Source organism: Carassius auratus, chromosome 37, assembly GCF_003368295.1.
Source record: "Carassius auratus strain Wakin chromosome 37, ASM336829v1, whole genome shotgun sequence".
NCBI classification, from domain to species: domain Eukaryota; kingdom Metazoa; phylum Chordata; class Actinopteri; order Cypriniformes; family Cyprinidae; genus Carassius; species Carassius auratus.
Genome location: NC_039279.1, coordinates 2,270,490 through 2,297,162, shown reverse-complemented (window position 1 = coordinate 2,297,162; position 26,673 = coordinate 2,270,490). Strand labels below are relative to the sequence as shown.

The 26,673-nt window shown below is 41.6% G+C and overlaps 1 protein-coding gene across 2 annotated transcripts in view; it reads left to right on the top strand.

The window, feature by feature from the left end:
- Positions 1-21,806, top strand: part of ryr2a (ryanodine receptor 2a (cardiac)) — a 79,756-nt gene extending 57,950 nt beyond the window's left edge. Inside the window, exons 70-106 of one of the 2 annotated variants that reach the window (XM_026222254.1) lie at positions 1-18; positions 88-175; positions 300-392; positions 658-828; positions 906-965; positions 3,631-3,765; positions 4,035-4,147; positions 4,231-4,327; positions 4,457-4,563; positions 4,651-4,702; positions 4,787-4,837; positions 5,076-5,175; positions 5,250-5,329; positions 5,831-5,907; positions 6,000-6,073; positions 7,823-7,840; positions 10,871-10,951; positions 11,518-11,606; positions 11,686-11,814; positions 11,888-11,992; positions 12,086-12,167; positions 12,236-13,542; positions 14,090-14,163; positions 14,242-14,374; positions 14,468-14,554; positions 14,637-14,861; positions 15,143-15,273; positions 15,955-15,997; positions 16,109-16,242; positions 16,487-16,547; positions 16,634-16,780; positions 17,076-17,210; positions 19,799-19,955; positions 20,028-20,092; positions 20,182-20,282; positions 20,565-20,616; positions 20,695-21,806. The exon at positions 1-18 is cut by the window's left edge and continues 223 nt beyond it. In XM_026222254.1, the coding sequence (XP_026078039.1) occupies positions 1-18; positions 88-175; positions 300-392; positions 658-828; positions 906-965; positions 3,631-3,765; positions 4,035-4,147; positions 4,231-4,327; positions 4,457-4,563; positions 4,651-4,702; positions 4,787-4,837; positions 5,076-5,175; positions 5,250-5,329; positions 5,831-5,907; positions 6,000-6,073; positions 7,823-7,840; positions 10,871-10,951; positions 11,518-11,606; positions 11,686-11,814; positions 11,888-11,992; positions 12,086-12,167; positions 12,236-13,542; positions 14,090-14,163; positions 14,242-14,374; positions 14,468-14,554; positions 14,637-14,861; positions 15,143-15,273; positions 15,955-15,997; positions 16,109-16,242; positions 16,487-16,547; positions 16,634-16,780; positions 17,076-17,210; positions 19,799-19,955; positions 20,028-20,092; positions 20,182-20,282; positions 20,565-20,616; positions 20,695-20,790 (4,768 nt within the window). In that variant the 3' untranslated portion in view covers positions 20,791-21,806. Of the gene's footprint in view, positions 19-87; positions 176-299; positions 393-657; positions 829-905; positions 966-3,630; positions 3,766-4,034; positions 4,148-4,230; positions 4,328-4,456; positions 4,564-4,650; positions 4,703-4,786; positions 4,838-5,075; positions 5,176-5,249; positions 5,330-5,830; positions 5,908-5,999; positions 6,074-7,822; positions 7,841-10,870; positions 10,952-11,517; positions 11,607-11,685; positions 11,815-11,887; positions 12,168-12,235; positions 13,543-14,089; positions 14,164-14,241; positions 14,375-14,467; positions 14,555-14,636; positions 14,862-15,142; positions 15,274-15,954; positions 15,998-16,108; positions 16,243-16,486; positions 16,548-16,633; positions 16,781-17,075; positions 17,211-19,798; positions 19,956-20,027; positions 20,093-20,181; positions 20,283-20,564; positions 20,617-20,694 lie in introns of both variants that reach the window. The other variant, XM_026222255.1, reaches the window with a different exon arrangement.
- The last annotated feature ends 4,867 nt before the right edge of the window (positions 21,807-26,673 follow it).

Genomic DNA, 26,673 nt, shown 5'->3' with positions numbered 1-26,673 from the left:
CTTCGTGGACTACAACAGGTGAGAGACGCTCAGGTGCGCTGCGATCGACCCTCGAGAGACGCCTCAGTCACTGTGTTTGTCTTTCAGAGCGAAGTGGCTGAAGGAGCCGAACACTGAGGCAGAGGAGTTATTCCGTATGGTGGCCGAAGTCTTCATATTCTGGGCCAAATCACATGTGAGCCACACACACACACACAGACACACACAGGAGCCCATCTTTTCTCTTCACTAGCATCACTTTTCATCAAGAGTGTCTGAAGTCTTGTGATGTGATTAATTTTCTGTTTGTTCCCCAACAGAACTTTAAAAGAGAAGAGCAGAACTTTGTGGTTCAGAATGAAATCAACAACATGTCCTTCCTCATAACTGATACCAAATCCAAGATGTCCAAGGTATGGCATCACACACACACACACACACAACTTGTGCACTTTCCATCGGCGTGATGGTTTCTGAACATCTGACGTTATATGACTGTGTCAGTCAAAGCTGATCTTATATAAACGACTGTACTCTGATGCACTGATGCTGTCATTGTGATATTACATGATATTGTGATTTATACACTATTATTCAATGATATTTGTGGTGTATTCGTGTAAATGTAAGGTAGATTAAAGACTATTTTGGCAAAATGATGGTACTATGTGTAAAAAGGGAGCCGTGTCGGATCAGGAGAGGAAGAAGATGAAGAAGCGCGGTGACAGATACTCCCTCCAGACATCGCTGATCGTCGCCGCTCTCAAACGCTTACTTCCTGTGGGACTGAACATCTGTGCACCGGGAGACCAGGAGCTGATCGGACTCGCCAAGAGCCGCTTCACACAGGTACGGCATGAACACACACTTCTGCTTTAGTGACGTCACTGAGAGCCGTGTGTGATGAAGCTGAACCTGTTCTGCAGAAAGACACTGAGGACGAGGTGCGAGAGACCATACGAAACAACCTCCACCTGCAGGGAAAGGTGAGCCACGTCTGCTCTTCATCTGCTCTTCTTCTGTTCTTCGTCTGCTCTTCGTCTGCTCTTCGTCTGTTCTTCGTCTGCTCTTCGTCTGCTCTTCGTCTGTTCTTCGTCTGTTCTTCATCTGTTCTTCGTCTGCTCTTCATCTGCTCTTCGTCTGTTCTTCGTCTGTTCTTCATCTGTTCTTCGTCTGCTCTTCATCTGTTCTTCGTCTGCTCTTCGTCTGCTCTTCATCTGCTCTGCGTCTGTTCTGCGTCTGTTCTTCGTCTGCTCTGCGTCTGTTCTTCGTCTGCTCTTCGTCTGCTCTTCGTCTGCTCTTCGTCTGCTCTTCGTCTGCACTTCGTCTGTTCTTCGTCTGCTCTTCGTCTGCTCTTCATCTGCTCTTCGTCTGTTCTTCGTCTGCTCTGCGTCTGCTCTTCGTCTGTTCTTCGTCTGCTCTTCATCTGTTCTTCGTCTGCTCTGCGTCTGCTCTTCGTCTGTTCTTCGTCTGTTCTTCGTCTGCTCTTCATCTGCTCTTCGTCTGCTCTTCGTCTGCTCTTCGTCTGCTCTGCGTCTGCTCTGCGTCTGCTCTTCGTCTGCTCTGCGTCTGCTCTTCGTCTGTTCTTCGTCTGTTCTTCGTCTCTTCATCTGCTCTTCGTCTGTTCTTCGTCTGTTCTTCGTCTGTTCTTCGTCTGCTCTTCATCTGTTCTTCGTCTGTTCTTCGTCTGCTCTGCGTCTGTTCTTCGTCTTCTCTGCGTCTGTTCTTCGTCTGCTCTTCATCTGCTCTTCGTCTGCTCTTCGTCTGTTCTTCGTCTGCTCTTCATCTGCTCTTCGTCTGCTCTGCGTCTGCTCTTCGTCTGTTCTTCGTCTGCTCTGCGTCTGCTCTTCGTCTGTTCTTCGTCTGCCCTTCGTCTGTTCTTCGTCTGCTCTGCGTCTGTTCTTCGTCTGCTCTTCGTCTGTTCTTCGTCTGCTCTGCGTCTGTTCTTTGTCTGCTCTTCATCTGCTCTTCGTCTGTTCTTCGTCTGCCCTTCGTCTGTTCTTCGTCTGCTCTGCGTCTGCCCTTCGTCTTTTCTTCATCTGCTCTTCGTCTGTTCTTCGTCTGCTCTGCGTCTGTTCTTCGTCTGCTCTTCGTCGGCTCTTCGTCTGTTCTGTGTTGGCTCTTCGTCTGTTCTTCGTCTGCTCTGCGTCTGCCCTTCGTCTGTTCTTCATCTGCTCTTAGTCTGCTCTTCGTCTGTTCTTCATCTGCTCTACGTCTGCTCTTCGTCTGTTCTTCGTCTGCTCTTCGTCGGCTCTTCGTCTGTTCTGTGTTGGCTCTTCGTCTGTTCTTCGTCTGCTCTGCGTCTGCCCTTCGTCTGTTCTTCATCTGCTCTTAGTCTGCTCTACGTCTGCTCTTCGTCTGGCCTTCGTCTGCTCTGCGTCTGCCCTTCGTCTGTTCTTCTTCTGCTCTGCGTCTGCCCTTCGTCTGCCCTTCGTCTTTTCTTCGTCTGCTCTTCGTCTGTTCTTCTTCTGCTCTTCATCACACCCCTTTAGTCCTGTGCTTCTGATCACTGCACAGAAACACATTAGCACCAGTGATCAGAAACCATTTAAGGGTCAATGATGCGATGCTCTTTTTGTGTCCAGAACTGTCTGTTCATTAAAAAAACAACAACAAAAAAAACATTGATTGCATTTCAAAATTATTTTAATTGCAATAGAATTTTTTTTCCAAAAAGTGCATTTTTTTAATCATAAAAATATGTATAATTTTTAGTTAATTTATTTAAATGTATTTATGTTATTTAAATTAAATATTTACACATAATTAAATATAATAATTACTTACTATAAAATATTATATTCTAAAAAAAAGGTATTAATTGCAATACCGTATTTTATTGACAACTAAGCATATTTTCTAGTTAAAAATCAAATAAATATAATAATGTCATAATTTTAAATAAATTTGATAAATAATGTATAATTGACTGATTACTGTTGTTCTCTTTATAGAGCTGCTTTACATCACAAATGAATTTTCTTTGCATCATTGAAACACTATTTTGCTATTTATCTGTTTTTAATAAAGCACATTAGATGTAAAGGTGACTGGACTATAATGTTTACATTTACATACATTTATATCCAAAGCGACTTACAGTTGGGGGATACATAAAGTGATTCTTCTTAAAGGGGCAAACAGACACAGGAAGTACTTCTTATAAGTTTTAGACATTGTTCAAATAAGTAGAAAAATGGCATTGTCTTTATTTTTTGGCAATTACACACATTTAACAAAATGTTTAAATTCATGCAATTTTAAAAATACATCTATATCTGTATCTACATTTAAGTATTTAAATATATTTATTACATTCTTTAAATTATTTTAAATTATTTCTAAATTTCTAAAAGTATTAAAACACAATTTTAAAATATAATAAAAGCCAAAATAAAAACAAGATTTTTCTTTTGTGGTCCAGGACTTCCTCGCATGTCATTGACCCCTGACCTCTTGCATGTGTGTTACTTCATCTCCGTCTAATCCCTCATGTGTCCGTCTGCATGCATCAGTACCGCGCTTTACATTTCAAAAAGCTGGTCAAGAGAGTCATCATCCGCTTAAAGTGGATAAAGAGTCATCAGTCCAAAGAAATCCCGCCTCACAAGCGCACACCATTCATCTGTGTGTGTGTGTGTGTGTGTGCAGCTGGAGGATCCTGCGATCCGCTGGCAGATGGCGCTGTATAAAGACATGCCCAACCGCAGCGAGAACACGTCTGACCCCGAGAAGACCGTCCACAGAGTGCTGAACATCGCACACGTGCTCTTCCACCTCGATCAGGTTCATGTTACTCCAGCGAAGCAGTTTGTTTTCTTGTTTAAATATGAAAATGTCAGAATTTCATATGCAAATGAGCTCTCCCATGATTGGCTGACATCTGCCTACAGGTGTCATCAGGGTAAATGTGGGCGGGGAATATGTTAATGAGTTCAATTGGTTTAGAAACAATTTTTACAGCAACTTTACAGAAAGTCAGAATGTTGATGTTTATAATAACTTAGTATCTTCATATCTTGATGCAATACACTGTGATGTGTTTGTCTGAGCAGGTGGAACATCCTCAGCGCAGTAAAAAGGCCGTGTGGCACAAGCTGCTGTCCAAACAGAGGAAGAGAGCCGTAGTGGCCTGTTTCAGGATGGCACCGCTTTACAACCTGCCCAGGTGAAGATCTGATGTCTCCTGGATCTCTGATGATCTCTGACGATGATCTCAATGATTTCTGATTCTGCTTCTCTGATTCTCAGGCACAGAGCTGTGAACCTGTTCCTCCAGGGCTATGAGAAGTCCTGGATCGAGACAGAAGAGCATTACTTTGAGGACAAGCTGATTGAGGATTTGGCCGTATGTATTTATTACACACAATATGCAGAGCAGGACTTTCAGATGATATCGCTGCATAATGTGCCTTTTTACAAACAAAAGATTAAGTGACACCTTGAACCAGAATGAGTAGAATCTGTGGTGTTTTAGAAACCGGGTGGAGAGGAGCCGTCGGAGGAGGACGAGATGACCAAACACATCGACCCGCTTCACCAGCTCATACAACTGTTCAGCAGAACCGCGCTGACCGAGAAATGGTGGGTTCAGTTCATACGATCAGTCCAAACCATGGCATCGATGTCATTCTGTCCCTGATCTAGTGTTGCTGTTGCTGTTTGTTGTAGTAAACTGGAGGAGGACCATCTCTACATGGCTTACGCTGATATCATGGCTAAGGTAAGACTCCTTTAACATCCTTTATAAGCTCATCTGTGGGAGACGCTCGGATTGATCCTGTGCTGTCTGCATGAACACTCACAGAGCTGTCATGATGAAGAGGAGGAGGATGAAGAAGAGGTCAAGAGTTTTGAGGTAGGTGACTGGATCTTAGATGCATTCATACACTTTGAGTTTGATTTTCTTTGACAAAGTCTCATGTGTCCTGATCTCCTGTAGATCACATGGTTTTGCACATGCATGCTTGAATTGCTTTGACCTTCAGTTCTCAAGCACATTATGTGTATGGCATCACACAACCTGAAGAACGGTGTGTTTGGTCACACTGGTGAGTGGTGTGTGTGCTGTGAGACGCTCTTCATCTGTCCTGCAGGAGAAAGAGATGGAGAAGCAGAAGCTGCTGTATCAACAGGCCCGACTGCACGACCGCGGCGCGGCGGAGATGGTGCTGCAGACCATCAGCGCCAGCAAAGGTCAGGGATCTGTGAGAGAGCGAGCTGATGCAGGTTTGTGCTGATGGTGGACTGATGAGAGTGTGTTTGTGCAGGAGAGATGGGGCCGATGGTGGCCTCCACGCTGAAGCTGGGCATCGCTATCCTGAATGGAGGAAACTCCACCGTCCAGCAGGTGACACACACATCATCCTCCGTCTGAGTCAGACACGCTGCGTTTAGCTCACTTCATCAGTTTAGAGAAACTCAAGATGCACTTGGCTGAGAACTGAAACCTAAATGTTATTTAATAATCAATTAATTCATCATCACATAAATAAAAACTGAGTTGTTCAAACATTTAAACGGTTGAAAGAATTATGTTTCTACTTTACATTTAGTCATTTAGCAGACGCTTTCATCCAAAGTGACTTACACATGAGGACAGTAGACGCAATCGATATACAAGTGTTAAAAAGAAACCGAACAGAATATTCTTAAAAAGAGAAGTGGGTATTAATGCAGCACTAGACCCTGACACTGGTCAAAAAACAATATCAGAGCATCACTTGATAACATACATGCAATAAAACAACAAGAAGGTACAGAAAGATCCCCAGTGGTGTGTGGAGTGTGTGGACGGGACATGTTCTGTGCTGAGTTTGAGACGCTTGTGTGTTTTTGTCGTCCCCTGCAGAAGATGCTGGACTACCTGAAGGACAAACGAGACGTGGGCTTTTTCCAGAGTCTGGCGGGGCTGATGCAGTCGTGCAGGTAAATCTACTTCCTGTGGAGCGTCACATGACTGTGTGTGTGTGTGTGTGTGTGTGTGTGTGTGATCATACTGAACAGTGTTTGTGCTCCAGTGTTCTAGATCTCAACGCCTTCGAGAGGCAGAATAAAGCTGAAGGTCTCGGGATGGTGACGGAGGAGGGATCAGGTATGATTTCTATGATTTATAATCAATAACTATGATTAGAGCTTGATCTGTGTAATTCTGTCATTTGATAGAGATAATCATCATTTTCATTCCTCTTGATTTATCATGCCATTTCTGTGTTAATTTTGTTCAATTATTGATTTAAAACTACAGTAATGACACGTATCCCAGAATCCATTCTGAAGATGTCTTTGTCAGATTATTTTCTCCTTTTTCTTTATGTTTGTGTACGTTTGAGTGTATGATGATGATGAATGCTTGAGACGGTCTTCAGACGTTTATAAGCAGAAATACTGATAGATATGAATCTAAAACCAGCTCCTGATGATTTTAGGGTGCAATGAGAGAAAAGATCCCTCAGAAGTGTGCGTGAGACACTATCCCTTCCCTAACATCTGCTGTCTTTATCAAGTCTGTCTTTGAGAAGTGATGCTTTTGCCATTTTAAGTGAACTGAACTTATTTTCAAAGCTCATTTCATTTGAGTCTGAGAGATGAAGCATGGGTTTTATATTCTTTTTCAGGTTTCTTTATGTTTGCTGTGTTGTAACATGACTTTTAAAGGACTAGTTCACCCAAACATGAACGCTCTGTCATCGTTTAGTCCTTGTCACGTCGCTCTGAACCTTCAGTGGAACACAACATCAACATTCATTCGTTTTAAATCATTTTTAGAATTAAATGACCCAGACTCAGAGCTGGCGAAATAATAATAATAATAATAATAATAATAAGTTATTATGCATTTTTCTGAAAGCAATGGTTAAACATTTAAATAGTTTTAAATAAGAAGTAAATATATCTTAATATTTATGTATTGAAAGATAAATACTGAGTAGATACTGATTGAGACAGTTCGTAAAAAAAATTATAACTAAAATTTAAATATAAAAATAAAAAACATTTTTTTACTTGAAATAAAATAAATGTTAACTGTAATAAAATATTTAAACTGTTTTATTTTAGCTAGTGGACAAGGTAGCATTTGCTATTTTCGTTTTTTTGATCTTGATGTTTTAAAATAACCAACACTAAATATCTACTTCCCTTTGTTTAGATGTTAATTGATGTACTTAAGAGTATTATTTTAGAGTAAGATTTTCATTTATATGTATTTTTTTTTTGAGTAATATTTCTCATTATTTTAGTAGAGTATTATTTTAGAGAATGTTATTATTATAGACTAATGTTTTAGATAGATAGAGTTTATATTTACTATATTGAAAGGACACAAACTCCTCATAAACAGAGTTTTGCACTATGATCCAGGTCTTATGATGCTGTGTGAATCATCTCCACTGAGGAGGCTTGAGGGGAAGTGAAGCTGAGTAAACCATGGCAGGAGCTTCCTGTTTGTCTGCACTATTCCTTTAACCTTCTTCCTCTGATTATTTCTTTCTCTCTGAATTTGGACTTGTTTTGTCATGAATCCCTCTCTAAACAGTTCTGCACTTTTTTCACTCAGGTTTGGATTCAGTCAGCATCATTTCTGCTGAAGTCAGACTCTTGATCACAGTTCAGTGTCAGGGTTCTGTCCCAGCGTGAAATCTGATTGGTTAAACAGCATCTGTGCTCTGATTGGCTGTGATCGGTGTGGACAGATGAAATGTGTTGTGATTGTTCAGAATGGTGCTGATTGAGTCCAAGTCTGAATTTCCCAATCAACAGCGACTGACCTTGTGACCTGTATGATCTCTCACTTTTTTCTTTCCTTTTTTCTTTTTTTCCGTACCGTCTTCCCCTTTATCAGTCATCACTCATGAGCGTGGTAATTATGCCTTCTGCCATTTTGCTGTGGTTTAGCTGTGTGTGAGCACTGTTCAGGCCCTGAGCCCAACACCTTCCCTCTGCCCTGCGTTTCCTGTCACATGCCCCGCCCCCCCCAGAGCAGCAGCCAATCACGCGGCGTCTCCGCTCTGCTCTCAGGATTTGCACAGTTTCTGTCGTTCTAGATGAAAGAACAGGGACTCTGTTTTGATTCGAGAGGCCGATAATCCATTTGACCAATATTTTTACCCACTTCACCGATAACAGGAAACAGCAGTGTTGACGTGCGAAGTAAGTTCATATTTAAGGGTGTTTCTTCAACTGTGAAATTAAACTTTATATACATTTTAAATAATTTTTTTAAAATTACTGACACCTTTGTTTTTTTAACTCTAGCTAGTTGCCAGAATTTTATTTCCTAATAAAATAAAATAGTATGTGGACACTGTTAATTATACTGAAAAAACTGAAGAAATGTTCATTTTGCTTTGTTTAGATTATCATTAGGATTATTTTAAAGCAATATTGTTTTCTTTATATTCTTCATATTTTCACAGTACTATTAAATTTTTATTATTTATTATTTTAGAGTGATAGCTATTATTTTAGCGGAATATTTTTTACCTTTTTACAGTAATATTTTTATTAGTAATTATTTTCATATTTATTATTTTAGAGGAACTTTTAATTTTTTTTATCATTTCAGAGGAATGTTTATCATTCCTTTAGAACAATATATTTATTACTGAAGAGAAATATTTTTAATTTTAGAATATTTCTATTGTTATTACAGAGTAAAATGATTATTCTTTAGAGTAAAACATTTTATGATTTTAGAGTACTCTCTTTTTGTTTTAGAATATTTTTTGGAGTACTCTCTTTTTATTATTTTAGAGTATTTTTAGAGTACTCGATTTATTATTTTAGAGTATTTTTTTCCTTTTTTTGAGTATTTTTTCTTTTATTGGAGTACTCTCTTTTTTTATTTTAGAGTATTTTTTGGAGTACTCTCTTTTTATTTTAGAGTATTTTTGGAGTACTCTCTTTTTATTATTTTAGAGTATTTTTTTGGAGTACTCTCTTTTTATTTTAGAGTATTTTTTGGAGTACTCTCTTTTTAGTATTTTAGAGTACCGGTACTCTCTTTTTATTTATTTTAGAGTACTCTCTTTTTATAGTTTTTGATAATTTTTTTTTTTTGAGTCATTTTTTTACGAAGGATTTTATTTTGAATTGTTTATTTTTGAACGTCCAGTTCTGGGACGAGGATTTAATGATTGAAATCTACACATAAAATGCATTTGTAAAGTAGTAAAGATGAATAATGAGGAAAAGGTTTTTGTGAAAGTGTTTTTAGTTAATGAGATGGGTGAGGGAGTGGCAGTCATGCGGAAACACCCGTTTACTGTTGCAGTCTCCAAAAGCAGTGGGCGTATCTGTAGCCTGTAAGCTCCTCCCCTTCCTGCTCCTGCTCTCCTCTTCCTGTCAGAGGCGCAGCGGCTGGGTGTTTGGTTAGGAGCGTGTCTCTGTGGTTTGTTGTGGCCGAGCTGCTCTGAGAGGATGATGATGATGATGATGATGATGGTCTCTCAGCAGCAGTCTCTTCCTCTTCCTCTTCCTCCTCCGCTCTGATTGGTCGGTGTCGTGTGCTGTCGTTCCTGCTGTTTGCTCCACTCTTCTTCTTTTTGTTGATGGTCAGGCTGTTTCTTTGTCCTACATGTTCTCTTCCGAGTGTTTGTTTGTGTTCTTCTGCAGATCAGTGTTGTGTTTTCTCTCCTGTCATCCATCTGTGTTTCTGTCGACGCGTCATCAGTTCAGTTTGACCTTTTAATGATGGACCAGAGGAAGTCCAACCAAACCACAGATATCTCTCATATTTATTATTGTGGATTTACATGTATATTCTTATCATAATGTGTAGTAAATGCACAGCAGCTGTGTAATTTGTTCGTTTTGCATGCTCCATTAAAGTGAGTTGTAGTAATGTGTAGTTGAAGTCACAGAAGCTCAGCTGAAAGTGTGTTTGTCCTCAACATTTCTCTCACTTTTACACCCGTCGTAGAGATTGCCTTCTGTGTTGAAGAAGACATGAATTTGGCCCTAATAAATCATCCAATCTTTGCATCCTAACTTGCTGTCTATGTAGGGAGCAGCAGGATCCCTCAGTTACTCTAAACTAAAGAAAGGTCAAGCACTTTCAGGTCGGCTTGTGAGAGGATCATGTCTGTGTGACTTCCTGGAGGTTTTGATGGTTGTGTTTAGCTGAGAGCTCCAATCCTGTGACATTCAGAAAGATTCTCCATCATGTTCCAGACGTCTCTCTGTCAGATCTCTCAGACTGAAGCCACAGCACTTTCTTCATCTAATCCTCAGTCCTCAGTGTACTATGAGAAGACTTTTTTAACTTTAACTTTATTACATGCATCAAATATGATAACTCGATCCACAATCTACATACTTTATTCTACTTAATGTTAATTTCAACATGAATAAATACATTTTTTAAATCACAAACTGTGAACTAACATAAATAGATACATGTAACATAACATAAATAACATTGTTACAAAATGTTAGCAACGATTAATAATAAACGCTGTAAAAAGTAAATTGTGTATTGTTAGTTCATGATAAGTAATGCATTAATTAATATCAACACCTATAAAGACACCAGTGTTAATTATTAAAAGTCAGATTTGATGCATTTCATTTTTATTTTTAAATCAATGCATTTTTACATCTCTGAATGTTGTATTAGCTTTTAATTCATTTAGTTTAAAGCACATTTAAATAGAACACAGTGCTGTACAGAATCCAAAGGCAAATAAAAGCAGAATAATAATAGGAACCAGCTGGTGTCAAGGTAAATGAGTGACAGCAGCACACGTCTGCTGTGTGGAGTTTTAAGGGTGTATTGAGCTCCACCCGTGGTGCTGGTGTCAGTGCTGTGTGCTGGTGGAGTCTGACAGCAGGCGTCTGAGGATCAGCTCATTTACACTCGCTGTGTTCTGAGTCTGACTCTGCTGCGCAGGTGAGAAGGTCCTGCGAGACGACGAGTTCACCTGTGACCTCTTCCGCTTCCTGCAGCTGCTGTGTGAGGGACACAACTCTGGTGAGCTTCATCAGCAGCGTTTCTCTAGCGTCTCCGAGACCTGCATACTGCTCCGAGATCATGCTTTTATTCACTACTTGCAGGGTTCATTTAAATTGTACATTTTATTATTAGTTCTTTTTTTTTTTTCGAACAATTTATTAGCAATATTTTCCAAAGCATCAACATATATATATCCTGTGAGCTCTAGGTAAAGTTATTTTCATTTTACCAAGTTAAACTAATTTGAAAATAAGAAATGTTTTCTTAGCAACTAACTGAATTAAAATGTTTTTAGCAGATTTGATTTCAATGTATTTATTTCAGTTAATGTGTTTTATTTCAAGTGACGATTTTATGGTTTTAAGGTACAAACCCTGGTCCTGTGAAGCATGTCAGATACTGTTGAATACAGATAATAGAGAAACATCATGATTATGAGAAATAGAGGATTGGTGGACGTTACACAGCCGCTAGGGTCAATAATAAGCAAGTGTCCAGTGACTTGGTGACGTTCGGTTCAGTCTGTAATAAAGGATGTAGCTCTTCCTGTTCTGATAGTGACAGTAGTGTGTGTCCTACATCAGACTTCCAGAACTATCTGAGAACACAGACGGGGAACAACACCACGGTCAACATCATCATCTCCACCGTGGATTACCTGCTCAGAGTCCAGGTGAGCGATCGCTCCACGAACACGTCAGGAACACGCTCTCCTAACACACATCTGACACACGTGTGCTCTGCGTGTGCAGGAGTCCATCAGTGACTTCTACTGGTATTACTCCGGGAAAGAGGTCATCGATGAACAAGGCCAGCGCAACTTCTCCAAAGCAATCAATGTAGCCAAACAGGTCTTCAACACGCTCACAGAGTACATCCAGGTGCGTCTCGGAGGAAGTCATCAGAGCGCCGTGTCTATGTTCCACACTTGATTCACACTTTATGTGATTTCAGGGCCCTTGCACGGGGAATCAGCAGAGTCTGGCTCACAGCCGTCTGTGGGACGCAGTCGTTGGTTTCTTACACGTATTCGCACACATGCAGATGAAGCTGTCTCAGGTAAACATCTACAGACATGTTCTAGAAACACAGCAAAGCTTCTGCAAATACACCATCAGAGAACGAGGTTACTGTGATGTTCTTCTGCTGCAGGATTCGAGTCAAATCGAGCTGCTGAAGGAGCTCATGGATCTTCAGAAGGATATGGTCGTGATGCTCTTGTCCATGTTGGAAGGTAAGTTCACTTAGTTAATTGATTGACTAGTAATGCTCACGAAACGATCATCTTTCTCTTGGTTTTAGGAAACGTTGTGAACGGCACCATTGGAAAGCAGATGGTGGACATGTTGGTGGAGTCCTCGAACAACGTGGAGATGATTCTGAAGTTCTTCGACATGTTCCTCAAACTGAAAGATCTGACGTCGTCAGACGCCTTCAAAGAGTACGACCCCGACGGCAAAGGAGTGATCTCCAAGAGAGACTTCCACAAGGCCATGGAGAGCCACAAACATTACACCCAATCCGAGACCGAGTTCCTGCTGTCCTGCGCCGAAACTGACGAAAACGAGCTCTTGGATTATGAGGAGTTCGTCGAACGCTTCCACGAGCCGGCGAAAGACATCGGCTTCAACGTAGCTGTCCTTCTAACCAACCTCTCGGAGCACATGCCCCACGACTCACGCCTGCAGACCTTCCTGGAGCTGGCCGAGAGCGTGCTGAACTACTTCCAGCCCTACCTGGGCCGCATCGAGATCATGGGCAGCGCTAAACGCATCGAGCGCGTCTACTTCGAGATCAGCGAGTCCAGTCGCACACAGTGGGAGAAGCCACAGGTCAAAGAGTCCAAGCGCCAGTTCATCTTCGACGTGGTCAACGAAGGTGGCGAGAAGGAGAAGATGGAGCTCTTCGTCAACTTCTGTGAAGACACCATCTTTGAGATGCAGCTGGCGGCGCAGATGTCGGACGCCGGAGAGCGCTCGGCCAGCAAAGAGGACAGCGAGAGAGAGAAACCCGAGGAGAAGAGTCCTGAGATGGGCTTCTTCTCCGTCACCACCGTGAGAACCGCTCTGTTCGCCTTACGATACAACGTGATGCTCTTGATGAAGGTGCTGTCTATGAAGAGCCTGAAGAAGCAGGTGAAGAAAGCCAAGAAGATGACGGTGAAGGACATGGTGACCACACTAGTGTCCTTCTACTGGAGCGTCCTGCTGGGACTCCTGCACTTCGGCTTCAGCGTCGCTCGAGGATTCTTCCGGATCGTCTACAACAGCTTTCTGGGAGGCAGTCTGGTGGAGGACGCCAAGACCATGAAGGTGTCGGAGCTCCTGGCTAACATGCCTGACCCGACTCAAGACGAGGTGAGAGGAGAGACGGAGGAGAGCGAGAAGAAACCCACGGACAAAACCTCCCCAGAGGAAGACCTGGCCGATCTGACGGTGGCCACAGACGACACCGAGCTCCTCTCTGATATATTCGGTTTGGATCTGAAGAGAGAAGGAGGGCAGTATAAACTGATGCCTCACAATCCGAACGCTAGCCTCACGGATCTGCTCAACACACCCATCCCTCCTCCACCTACACCGTCACCAGAGCTGCGCAGGAGACACCAGGTAATCATTACGGTGACGACTTTCTTCATCCGTGACCAAGACAAGACCACACTGACATCATCAAACTCTAACTGTGGCTATATCAACATGCAATATCAGTATCACAAAAACGATGAGACTAAAGAGAGAAAAAAAAAAAATATATATATATATATATATATATATATATATATATGTGTTTATGTATAAATATAGCCAAGATTTTTTATATTTTCTTCTTCTTCAAAAAAAAAGAGGAGACAAAATTTGGCTTTCTAATAGTTGCCAGATGTCAAGTTAAATCCCTCTTTTCTGCCTTTTTTAAATTTACTGTATATTCACAACCGTGCAACCATTCGCACGCGCTTTCTCTTACACTGATCTGAAAACATCAACACACATGTACGCTGACTAAACTAGACTCAGATTCCCAGATTTCAGTCAGCTAGACCGTGACAAACAGGACGGGTTGACTAAAGGTTATTTGACACAGGACTAAGACGAGTCGACACGTTAAAGGTGCGTTCGATTGTGAGGTTTTTAACTCTTTCTCTGCTGCTTCTGTCAGACCAAGAGCTCTTCATCCTCAGCAGACGTCAGTGAACCTGCGGACGAGACCAAAGCTGTGCCTGAGAAAGCAGAGTAAGTCTGATGATGGAGATGTGTAGAGATGGTGTTAATAACACCTGCATGCTGACCCCTGATCTGTCTCTTTCTAAGAGGGGAAAACGGAGAGAAAGCACAGAAGAAGAAGGAGGAAGTGGTGAAGCGTAAGGTCAGACAGCACTACGAGCCTGATCTGCAGGAGTCGGCCTTCTGGAAGAAGATCATGGCTTACCAACGCAAGCTGCTGGTGAGAGTCCTGGAGATCTCAGACGGTCTCAGGAGCGATCGCTCGTCACACACGCGTGATCTCACCGTGTCTCTCTCTTCTCTTCTCCTGCAGAACTACTTCGCACGAAATTTCTACAACATGAGAATGTTGGCTTTGTTTGTGGCCTTTGCAATCAACTTCATTCTGCTGTTTTACAAGGTGATGCACACTTCAGTGTTTTCTTGTGATGTTGATTGCTAGTGAGTGGTGTGTCTGAGCGTGTGTTTGGTCGTGTGTGCAGGTGTCCACGTCCTCGGCCGTCTCTGAGGGGAAGGAGGTGTTGTTCGGCTCGTCTTCAGACACCAGTGTGCGCTGGGATCCTCTGACAGACGCGAGCGCTCGGCCTGACGCTGTGCACTTCGTGCTGGAGGAGAGCAGCGGCTACATGGAGCCCACGCTGAGGATCTTAGCCATCCTGCACACCGTCATCTCCTTCTTCTGCATCATCGGCTACTACTGCCTGAAGGTACCGCATCATCAGCTTCAGGAGATGATAATTCACCCAAAACTCACAGAATAGAAGAGTTTGACAGATCACATGACTTTAACTGGGATATTATTCACACAAGGCACTGGATCTGATTTCCTAATAATGAAAGCTAGGCATATCGTTTCATTTATGCTAATGAAATCCAGTTATTGAAACAATAAACCTGTTAGATCTCCATGAAAGATGAGACGCCCGGCAGCATCAATCTAACGAGGTTTTAATAACGGCTGGTGAGTGATAGTGCTGTTTCTCTGCAGGTTCCTCTGGTGATATTCAAGCGTGAGAAGGAAGTGGCCAGGAAGCTGGAGTTCGACGGTCTGTACATCACTGAGCAGCCCTCGGAGGACGATATTAAAGGCCAGTGGGACCGACTGGTCATCAACACACAGTGAGTGACAGAGAGGCTCATGGGTAATGGGCTGATTCTCACCTCAGCTGATTACAATCAGGAGTATTTCAGTAATGAGGCATGTGACACAACTGACTCACTCCATGATAATCCGTGACATTTACTGCACAGGAAGCTCAAACACATTATTATCTCTCTACCTCTGAAATTAAATTATTCAAGAGTTCATGGACACCTGTTTTTGTTTTCCTTATGTATATATCTCTAGTTTGTCATGCTTGGAATTTGACACAATGTGAAACACTATTAAAGCAACATTTAAACTGTTTAAATCATTAGTGATACATTTAATGTGTATTTTAATATAAAAGATAATTTCTATTTGCATATAATACCATAATTAATTTTCTATAAATTATGAAAAATTATACATATTTTGAATTTAATTAACTAAAAATCTGGATTTTCCAAATTGGGGTTCATGAGATAATAATACTGAATTTAATTGAATAAAAATAGCAAATGTAAATAATGTCCATTGAAATCTAGGAAAAATAACAAAATAAAAAAGTTTAAAATAGAGTAAAATGTTCAGCTGACTGAAACGTTATTAAATGAAATGAACAACATTGAGATGTTTATTTTCAGTGTTCAAGCTTCGTAATGATTCTGATGATTGTGTGTCTGTGATCTAACGATGGGAACTCATCTCTGTCTCAGGTCCTTCCCAAACAATTACTGGGATAAGTTTGTGAAGCGGAAGGTGAGTTTGGAGACATTTACACACGTACAGACAGATGAACGGCTCTGATAAAGCCTGTCTGAATCAACACTCTCTCTCTCTCTGTGTGTGTGTGTGTGTGTGTGTGTGTAGGTGATGGATAAGTATGGAGAGTTTTATGGACATGATCGGATCAGTGAGCTGCTGGGGATGGATAAAGCTGCGCTGGACTTCAGTGACGCACATGAGAAAAAGAAACCAAAGAGAGACAGTTCACTGGCCGCAGTGTGAGTGTGTGTGTGTGTGTGTGTTTATTTACATTACTATATATGTTGTTATTTAACTGTTATTTCAGCTCATCCTGCAGGGGGCAGTAATCTGTCCCTCACATGACATTTATAATCATTCTCAAATTCATCGCTCATTTGAGTAATGAAGCTTCCTGCTGGATTCACTGTCCTCTCTCTCTCTCTCTCTTCTCTCTCTCTCTCTCTCTCTCTCTCTCTCTCTCTCTCTCTCTCTTGTTTGCAGACTGAACTCTGTGGATGTGAAGTATCAGATCTGGAAGCTGGGTGTGGTCTTCACTGATAACGTCAGTAGCTGCTCCTCGTGTGTGTGTGTGTGTGTGTGTGTGTGTGGTCAGGTCTGATCTGGTTTGTGTGATGTTGTGTCCTGCAGTCGTTCCTGTATCTGGCCTGGTACATGAGCATGTCCATCCTCGGACACTACAACAACTTCTTCTTCGCCGCCCACCTGCTGGACATCGCCATGGGCTTCAAGACCCTCAGAACCATCCTGTCCTCCGTCACACACAACGGCAAACAGGTGTCTGTCTGTTCAGTGTGTTCAGATCATTTTAATAACTCCAGCTTCTGCGTACGCATTAGAGACACATACAGCTGTATTACAATTGTTAATATATCAAAAATAGAAATTAAATATTGCAGAATAAAAAGTACTAATTAAACAGTTGTGTTGTGTGTTGTAGCACCTGAGGGCCTCACAGTTTGAGATGCTCTGATGATGATTGATTATTCAGAACAAACACACACACATATGAGCTCAGTAGTGCTGATTTAACTCTGTGTGTGTGTGTGTGTGTGTGTGTGTGTGTGTGTAGCTGGTCCTGACCGTCGGTCTGCTGGCGGTTGTGGTCTATCTCTACACTGTGGTGGCTTTCAACTTCTTCCGTAAATTCTACAACAAGAGTGAAGATGGAGAATCACCAGACATGAAGTGTGACGACATGCTAACGGTTAGTGAACGTAGCTAATTATCACAATACTGACAAACACACGAGTCAATCAAGAGCACATCTGTGTCCCTGCAGCACACAAGCAGTCTCGAGTCTCTGCGTATATCTGTAGTATTATCCAACAATACACTGTATGGGTAAAATTATAGATTTCTCTTTTATGCCAGAAATCATTAGGATATTAAGTAAAGATCATGTTCATGAAGATATTTAGTAAATGTCCTACTGTAAATATATCAAAACGTAATGTTTGATTAGTAATATGCATTGCTAAGAGCTTCATCTGAACAACTTTAAAGATGATTTTCTCAATATTTAGATGTTTTTGCTCCCTCAGATTCCAGATTTTCAGATAGTTGCATCTCAGACAGATATTGTCCTCCTCACACACCACACATCACTGGAGACATGGTATCTCCTCTAGAGTTTCTCTGGAGATCTCAACATGAACTTCAGCTCTAGTGTTTCTCTTGAGGGACTGAAGATGGAGCACACTTGACCCCGAGCGTGACCTCTCACCTCTGATATTTAGCATCTGATGTGATTTCCTGTGCTGCGTGTAGTTTAATGTGTTCTTCAGATGAGAACATCGCTCTCTTGTGATGTTAGCGCTGTTGCTAAGCACAAACGACCGGAGGGTCATTAGGAGCGTAGCTCATTAACGGCCGGAGCAGTCGACTAGAACAACAGACTAATTAATGAACGAGAGAGAGAGAGAGAGAGAGAGAGAGAGAGGCTGGTGTCATTTCATCAGATCCACAGAAACGTGTGGTTTGAGTTTATAAAATGTGTTTCATGATGACTTTCCTGATTTAATCACCGTTGTGATCTTTCTCACACAGTTTCATATAATAATAATAATTACTATTAAAGTAGAGCAAAACTAAAAATCACTATTATTGTTAAATACTTAATCATTTTATTTCAGGAGTAATAAAAGTAATGAGGATGATATTGTGTTGTCTGCAGCACGTCTGCTTTAGTGTTGCATGTGTGAAAGTGATGAGGATGAGGAAGAGTTCTCTATTGTGAGGTGAGGCAGCGAGGTGTTTGACGGATGTGTGCCGAGAGCTATATAAGGGTGTGTGTGTGTGTGTGTGTGTGTGTGTGTGCGTGCTTTAATCCGCTGGGAAGCAGCCACCCGTGCAATTCCATTTCTCTGCTTCCTTGCTGTTCTTGTCTTCCTGTCCGTGCTGCTGTCTGTCTCTCTGTCTCTGCTCCTAATAAGGGAAGACAGATTGAGTGAAAGAGAAGCGTTTGTCATATACAAACACTTCCAGCTGCACAGACCGCTGTCTGGAGGTGTGTGTGTGTGTGTGTGTGTGTGTGTGAGAGAGAGTGCACCTCTGCAAGTGTGTGTGTGTGTGTGTGTGTGAGAGAGAGCGTGCACGTGTGTGTGTGTGTGTGTGAGAGAGAGAGAGTGCACGTGTGTGTGTGTGTGTGTGTGAGAGAGAGAGAGAGTGCACGTGTGTGTGTGTGTGTGTGTGTGTGTGAGAGAGAGAGAGAGAGAGAGAGAGTGCACCTCTGCAAGTGTGTGTGTGTGTGTGTGAGAGAGAGAGAGTGCGTGTAACAGTGAGTGAGTGTGTGTGTGTGTGTGTGTGTGAGAGAGAGAGAGTGCGTGTAACAGTGAGTGAGTGTGTGTGTGTGTGTGTGAGAGAGAGAGAGAGAGAGAATGAGTGCACGTGTGTGTGTGTGTGTGTGAGAGAGAGAGAGTGCGTGTAACAGTGAGTGAGTGTGTGTGTGTGTGTGTGAGAGAGAGAGAGAGAGAGAATGAGTGCACGTGTGTGTGTGTGTGTGTGTGTGTGTGTGTGAGAGAGAGTGAGTTTGTGTAACAGTGTGTGCGAGTGTGTGTGTGTGTGTGTGTGTGAGAGAGAGAGAGTGCACGTGTGAGTGTGTGTGTTTCCACAGACATTAAGCATTTTTGACATGACATCACATCTGAATTATTATTATTATTATAGTAACTAAAACTAAAACCATTATAAAAACATTTCTGTTTCTTGAATAAAATTATATAAACTAGAAATACATTTTATTCAGTTCAGCAAAGGCAACATTTCTCATTTTAATTTAGTTTAACTTGTAGTAAAATAACTAAAACTAGGAAAAAATTGAAATAATGGAGAATGGAGATGAGCGATACCTGCTCCACCCACCGGTCTCGAGTCCCACGGAGGAGATGGAGGGATATAAAAGAGGAGCGACGACAGAGAGGCCTGGGTTTTAGTTGTGTTTGGGTTTTATTTGTGCTCGTCTGTCGTCCATGAGAGGCTGACGCGCTGTTTTGTCTTTATTTTGATTATTAAAGTTTGATTTAATTGTCTTTCGGTTCCCACCTCCTTCTTCCCAATGATTGTGAAGTTTGTACGTTGTTACAAACAGTAAAAACTGTGAACCGCAGTAAACTCTGACTGATGACTCGACGTGCTGCTGTGACTCTTGATTTTCACTGATCCTTGATGAATATTGCAAGATTTAAACTTGTTCATTTCCTTTTTATTGCTGGGAAGCTGCTTTGAAACGATCTGAAGTGCTGTAGAAATAAAGCGTGTGTGTGTGTGTGTGTGTGTGTGTGTGTGTGTGTGCAGTGCTATATGTTCCACATGTATGTTGGCGTGCGAGCCGGCGGAGGCATCGGGGATCAGATCGAAGATCCAGCCGGTGACGAGTACGAGATCTACCGCATCATCTTTGACATCACCTTCTTCTTCTTCGTCATCGTCATCCTCCTGGCCATCATTCAGGGTGTGTATCTGTGTGCGTAGTGTGTGTGTGTGTGTGTGTCTGCTGTATCTCACCTGTGTGTGTGTGTTTCAGGTCTGATCATCGATGCGTTCGGAGAGCTAAGAGACCAGCAAGAGCAGGTGAAAGAAGACATGGAGGTGAGACACACGCTGAACCCTTGATGTGAAGTCTGTCTGTGTGTGTGTGTGTGTGTTTGATTCAGCACACACATGTTTCTCTCCTGCAGACGAAGTGCTTCATCTGTGGGATTGGAAACGACTACTTCGACACGGTTCCTCACGGCTTCGAGACACACACGCTGCAGGAACACAACCTGGCCAACTATCTGTGAGTCCTGCATCCACACATGCAGCTTTAATGAGTCTGTCCTCAGGTGATTTACCTGCAGAGAGTCAAAGACTAACAAACTAATGAGACACACGATCAACACAGCGTCAGACCAGCCTTCAGTCGACAGAAAACATGAGCACTGCTGACAGAAATCATTCTTATAATGTATAAAGGATAATTGTGTCATTTTAATATATTTAATTACTGTAGGCTTGCATGAGTGATGAGTGTGTGTGTGTGTGTGTGTGTGTGTGTGTGTGTGTGTGTGTGTGTTTGCAGATTTTTCTTCATGTATCTCATCAACAAGGATGAAACGGAGCACACAGGCCAGGTATTTCCCATCATCCTCTCTCATTACTTCTCACGTGTTGGTCATCTCCTGTTCAACACATGCCTGTTTGTCTTTCAGGAGTCGTACGTTTGGAAAATGTACCAGGAACGATGCTGGGAATTCTTCCCTGCTGGAGACTGTTTCCGGAAACAATACGAGGACCAGCTCAATTAAAACACACACACACACACACACACACACACACTGATGGCTCTTAAAGTGGTGATTCTATCAGCTGGAATGCTTTCGACACAGTGAACGTACAACATTTCTAGCCGCAGCTGAAGAGCCACACTTCCTGCCATCCGACGCTTCTTCATTTCATCTGTGAACTCTGACTGAAGAGGAGGGGAGCAGGACGCTTCTTTAGACGGGATCCGGTGCCTTATGCAAGCTGAAGATGAGCCGGAGCGAGCGCTGGAACCCCTCAGGACTCGACGATTCTCCTCTGCCGATCCGTTTCCTGCTTTGTTTTACGTTCTTTTGGTAATGCACCCATGCAACAGCGGAGTTGCTCTTTATATAATCAAAAAAATCTTTCATTGCATGTTTATTATGCAAGTTTAAGGAAAACATTTGAAACGTAAAAACGCAAGCTGATCTATATCACACGTGCAGTTTTCTAGGTTTAAGAACATTTAAGCTGTCTCTGTCCTGTCGCAGTATATCACCTTCGCTGAGAATACATCCCCTACTAGAGAAAAACACATTCGCACTAGATTTAGTTTGACGCAGAAGCAATACCCATTCAGGGAGTCCACCCTACGCCCTACACCCTACAGCGACGGAGGGCTGAACTCATGCTTAATAACTGCAGAAACACGAGCACGTCACGCACAGACCGCCGGTGCATCACCTGACATCTCCATCCTTCAGGAAAACACTGCACTTTCCGTCATAGCCATGATGAAGACCAGATGCTTTTCTTATTTGTTCTATACGAAACAATGTGAATCATTGCAATAACAACAAATGGGCTAAAAAAAAACAACAAAAAAATACCAGCCGCAACTATGTGAGAGAAATTTTACTCATGTAAAGAATTTTGATAACAAAAAAAATCCTCATGGGAAATAACCTGTCAGACTTCAGTGTACTGTGTAGAGTTGTGCGCATATAACTGTGTGTGATCTGTAAAGGGAACTCAAAGACCTGCATGATTTTGACTAATAAAGCGATTATTTATTGATGCTTGTAGGTGAGGATGTGCTTACGATCACAGAAACATCATCCTGCAGATGTGATGCTGTCTGAATGAGAATGCATGGAGATAATGGCTTATGATCATAAACTTTTATCAATTTGCTCATTGGGTGGGTGAAAGTGTGCGATGAAGATTCATCTTTGGCCAAAACATGAAGGTAACAGCTCAGTTTGACCAGCTTCTGCTACTTAACTCCTGTTTGACTAGTGATTTCACACAAGCAGAATTAACCCTTCGAATGCACTCAGAATCACTGTACTGATTTCACATTCTCCGTCCGTTTGGATACAATGAATCGTTATTCTATTAAACAGTCATCATTTTAATATTGAGTTAATCTGATCAGCAACTTCTCCTTAATGAAATATTACTGCATTTACCCCATTTTTATTAACTAAACCTTGAGAAATTATTTAAAAGTGCAAGTTACAAATAAACCACACCAGAAAAAATATAATGCAAAATATTTTTTGGTCAGTATTGTTGATTATGCTGTATCATTCAGAAATACAGAAATCAGAAATACACACATATAGTTTTGGTCCTATTAGAGTGAATGGAGTTTAATTTAATTAAAAATGGTCTAAATTTATGAAACCTACATATTTATTTCTAATAAAGAGCATAAATGAAACAGTTTTCCTGCAGAAATGGTTCATCAATAGGAAACATATTAATGTTCATCAACAAAATACAGTCTCAAAAGTGTGAGAGGTTATGGGGAAAAGTTTCTGACACTAATAAAACCTCACAGAAAGATCATTTTACTAATAAATAAATGATGTGCATTTTGATGGTGCACTCTTTTGGGTCAAAACAGAGCCGAATGCATTAAAAGGGTTAAGGTTGCATGTAAAACTGTCTTTTATTACTCAGTGAAATCGACAGAAGAAGAAGGTACGTGATTCCCAATCAAACACCACAAGACATCTACATGATTGCAGAGTATTTCAGAACCTGTTCTCCATGATAGGAGTCCTTTAAAACCTTGGCTTTCAAAGCAGGCCTCATTTTCTCTCGTGATTGTGAATAAATGTGAAAAACTCTGTTTATATTCTGAACTGGGAGTGAGTCCAAACTAAGAGCCCATCTGATTCCAAAGAGAGACTTTTGTTGAAGCCATTTCCAAACGCAATCAGCTCTCTGGATGTTCTGCTGGACTTGTTTTGATCGTCCTGTGAGGACTGTGGCTGTGAATCACGTTTATGTTCAGAGAGACTGAGCTGAATATTTAGAGATTCTCACCTGTGCTGTGAGGCTTCAGAGAAACGTAATGAAGGCGTTTTATCTGAATGCAGAGTCCAGATGTGGCCCACAGCTTCAGAAATCACTTTATATTCAAGATGCGGAGACTATTAATTCTCCTGTCCTCCAGCTAACTGCAGAAAGAGTTGGTTTACACAGATTAATCATCATACTTGATCCATCGTGGTAGGGCAGGAATGGCAGGCAGCTGACCTCTGACCTTCATTAGCCTCTCACTTAACGATGAATCTGTCAGGGTTAGATCATATTTAAGGAGTTGACACATCCTCCTGCTGTCTGTGTATCTGTGTATAAGTTTCTCTGGTGTCTGAAGAGGTGCTCTGAAGCACAGGATTGGTTTGATTGTCCACTTGATGAAACGGATTAAAGTCTCTTTGAGCAGGTGTCCGGTGTGTCGTTCTGCAGGTTTAAATCCGTTTGAGCGTTTCTGTTCTGCTCCCGTCAGCCATCAGAGGCTTTTCATGAGGAACTGAACCGATAACAGAGAACATCCTTATCTCCCTCCAGCTGAGTCCGGCGCTCTCCGTCTGTCTCCGTCTGTCTCCGTCTTATAACAACAACATACATAAATAATATCGATCTAAATAAATGAATAAAGGAAGTCGGTATGGAATTAATCATGTTTAACATCTAAGATTGTGAATGGTTAATTGTGATATTTAGGACACATCAGCAGAAAGTGTTTCTGGTTCACTATTTGCTCTAGATCACAGTGTCTACAGATCCTCTCTCTTGCTCTGTCTGTGTCTGTCTGTCTTCCTCTCTGTGTTTCTAAATCATAATTACTTCATCTGTATTTGGAGAGGATTTGTCTTTCTTTAAATGGTCTAATAATAAATAATTGGCGAATCTAGTGGTTTAGTTTAGGGTTGAGTAGCATTGGAGCTTATTTTGAAGGTCAAAGTGTATTTTTAGAGATTAAAATAAATTAATTAAAATAAAATAATTAATTAAAATAATTACATTTGTGAGTGTCTTTTAGACTTTTGTCAGGTTTTTTAACAATAGCTTTGGGGTTGAAGCTGTAGTCAGTGAGGAGCTGGGTTTTATGGACAAGCTGAAGAGCGAGTGTGTTTAGAGGATGAGATTCTGAGGAGGTTTCACTGATGAAGAGGGCTTTATATCGGATTGAATCTGGATCAGATTGATGAAGGTGATGCCTGAACTGAACACATCTCTTCTGGGTCTCAATCTTCAGCGGGTAGAAGCCTAATTCACCTCTGCAGGCAAGACTGGATGTACCTCTATAGACCCCTAAAATGCCCTCCACGCCTCTCATTGAGGGTCATCACAGCAGACTGAAGCCCCCTGATGCTGAGATCTGGATGCTCAGGTAAGTGAAGCTGCTGCTGTCTCCAGGACTTCTCCTCCGTAACTGAACTGATATCTGCTTCCCTGAGACCTGGCCTTCTTCTGGAACACCATGATTGACCGTCAGTGCTCACTCCTCACAGTACTGCTCCAGTCTGTCTATCATCTGTCTGTCCATCTTTCTATCATCTGTCCATCTGTCTATCATCTGTCTGTCTGTCATCTGTCCATCTGTCTATCATCTGTCTATCATCTGTCTGTCTGTCTGTCTGTCTATCATCTGTCTGTCTTTCTGTCTGTCTGTCTGTCTATCATCTGTCTGTCCATCTGTCTATCATCTGTCTATCTGTCTGTCTATCATCTGTCTGTCAGTCTGTCTGTCTGTCTATCATCTGTCTATCATCTGTCCATCTGTCTATCATCTGTCTATCATCTGTCTGTCAGTCTGTCTGTCTGTCTATCATCTGTCCATCTGTCTATCATCTGTCTGTCTGTCTATCATCTGTCTATCATCTGTCTGTCTGTCTTTCTGTCTGTCTCTCTGTCTGTCTGTCTGTCTGTCTATCATCTGTCTGTCTATCATCTGTCTATCATCTGTCTGTCAGTCTGTCTGTCTGTCTATCATCTGTCCATCTGTCTATCATCTGTCTGTCTGTCTATCATCTGTCTATCATCTGTCTGTCTGTCTTTCTGTCTGTCTCTCTGTCTGTCTGTCTGTCTGTCTATCATCTGTCTGTCTATCATCTGTCTGTCTGTCTGTCTGTCCGTCTCTCTGTCTGTCTGTCTGTCTGTCTATCATCTGTCTGTCTATCATCTGTCCGTCTCTCTGTCTGTCTATCATCTGTCTGTCTGTCTGTCTGTCTATCTGTCTATCATCTGTCTGTCTGTCTGTCTGTCTTTCTGTCTGTCTGTCTGTCTGTCGTTTTGTCTGTGGTGTGTGTTGTGGGTGAATGTGTTAGTTGCCAGTTTAACCCAGGAGACGCTCATAAAGTGGTTCAGATGTCACTGCCATCAAATACATTTGAAGTTAAAGTAATTAGCACATTATTATTTTGACTGCAGTAACGACTGCAGGGCTCATTAGACAGAATGTCACGGGTTAGTTAGGTTGAGTCTGTGAGTTTATGTGTGAATGGTTTACTATCACTGCACTCAGAATGAGCATCAGTTTCTCTGCACGATCACTGAAAAACCCCCTGACAGACATATGATACCAGTATCATCAGATATCAATCAGTTCATCATTTAGTATTGTGTCATATTAAAGCAGCATGATGTTAGCATCTCAGGAGTTTGTGCCGGTGTGAAGATTAGTTCATCTGTGTGTGATTCTCTCCAGCGCCGCTCACCAGAACGGATTATTGTTTGTGCGGTTGATATATTACTATCATTAAAACATATTTTACCATATATATTACTATCATTAAAACAGATACACAAGTATCTGGAATCCAGGTAACCACCTTCAGTGACATAAACCGTCAACATTAAATTCCTTCATTTCAGAGCTTCATTGCTTTCTTTCTGCTAAACAACCAATTAAATGGATAGCTTTTTTCTTTCTTTCTTATTTTCTTTTTCCTCCTGAGAACAAGACCCCAGTGATTGTTGATCTGATCTTATCTAGAATGGAAAACAACTGGTGCCTCATTTGTGGCTGTTTTATTTCTCCTGAGACCAAGTCAAGACTTCAGTGAAGCATCTGAGCAGCTGAAGAAAAGCCTTTAGTGATTCATCAAATGTAAATGCTGTATCATTGATTATAAACAGACATCAATCATGGGAAGTGTATTAATGACAGATGCTGTGTCTAAATCTGTGACTGAATCTCTAATGAGCTATAAATGAGACACTGCTTAGAGTGAATCATTTGAGCAGTGATTCAGTGTTGTGTGTTCAGTTGTTGAACTTCAGTAAAGAACCGTATGCATTTCTATGAGTCATGTCAGATGTGTCTTACATATGTGTGTTCTTTCTGTGTGTGTGTGTGTGTGTGTGTGTGAGTGAGAGAGATGAACTGTTCTGATAGTTGTGACTCTTGAATGTATGTTTGTCCTCTGATCATGTCGCTCTGTAAAATAAAGGAAGATGGTTTGTCAAATTAAAATCTAATGAAAATGAATCTGACATGGTTAACTGATAATTCATTCCTTCCTTCACCTGCTTTCAGCCTCATAACGACTGATTATCAATCATCAGCACAAATGTTATTGCTCAGATGTTTGTTATGAAAATTAAAGAGAGCTGATTGAGTCTTTAGTCGTCCTGCAGGAGGA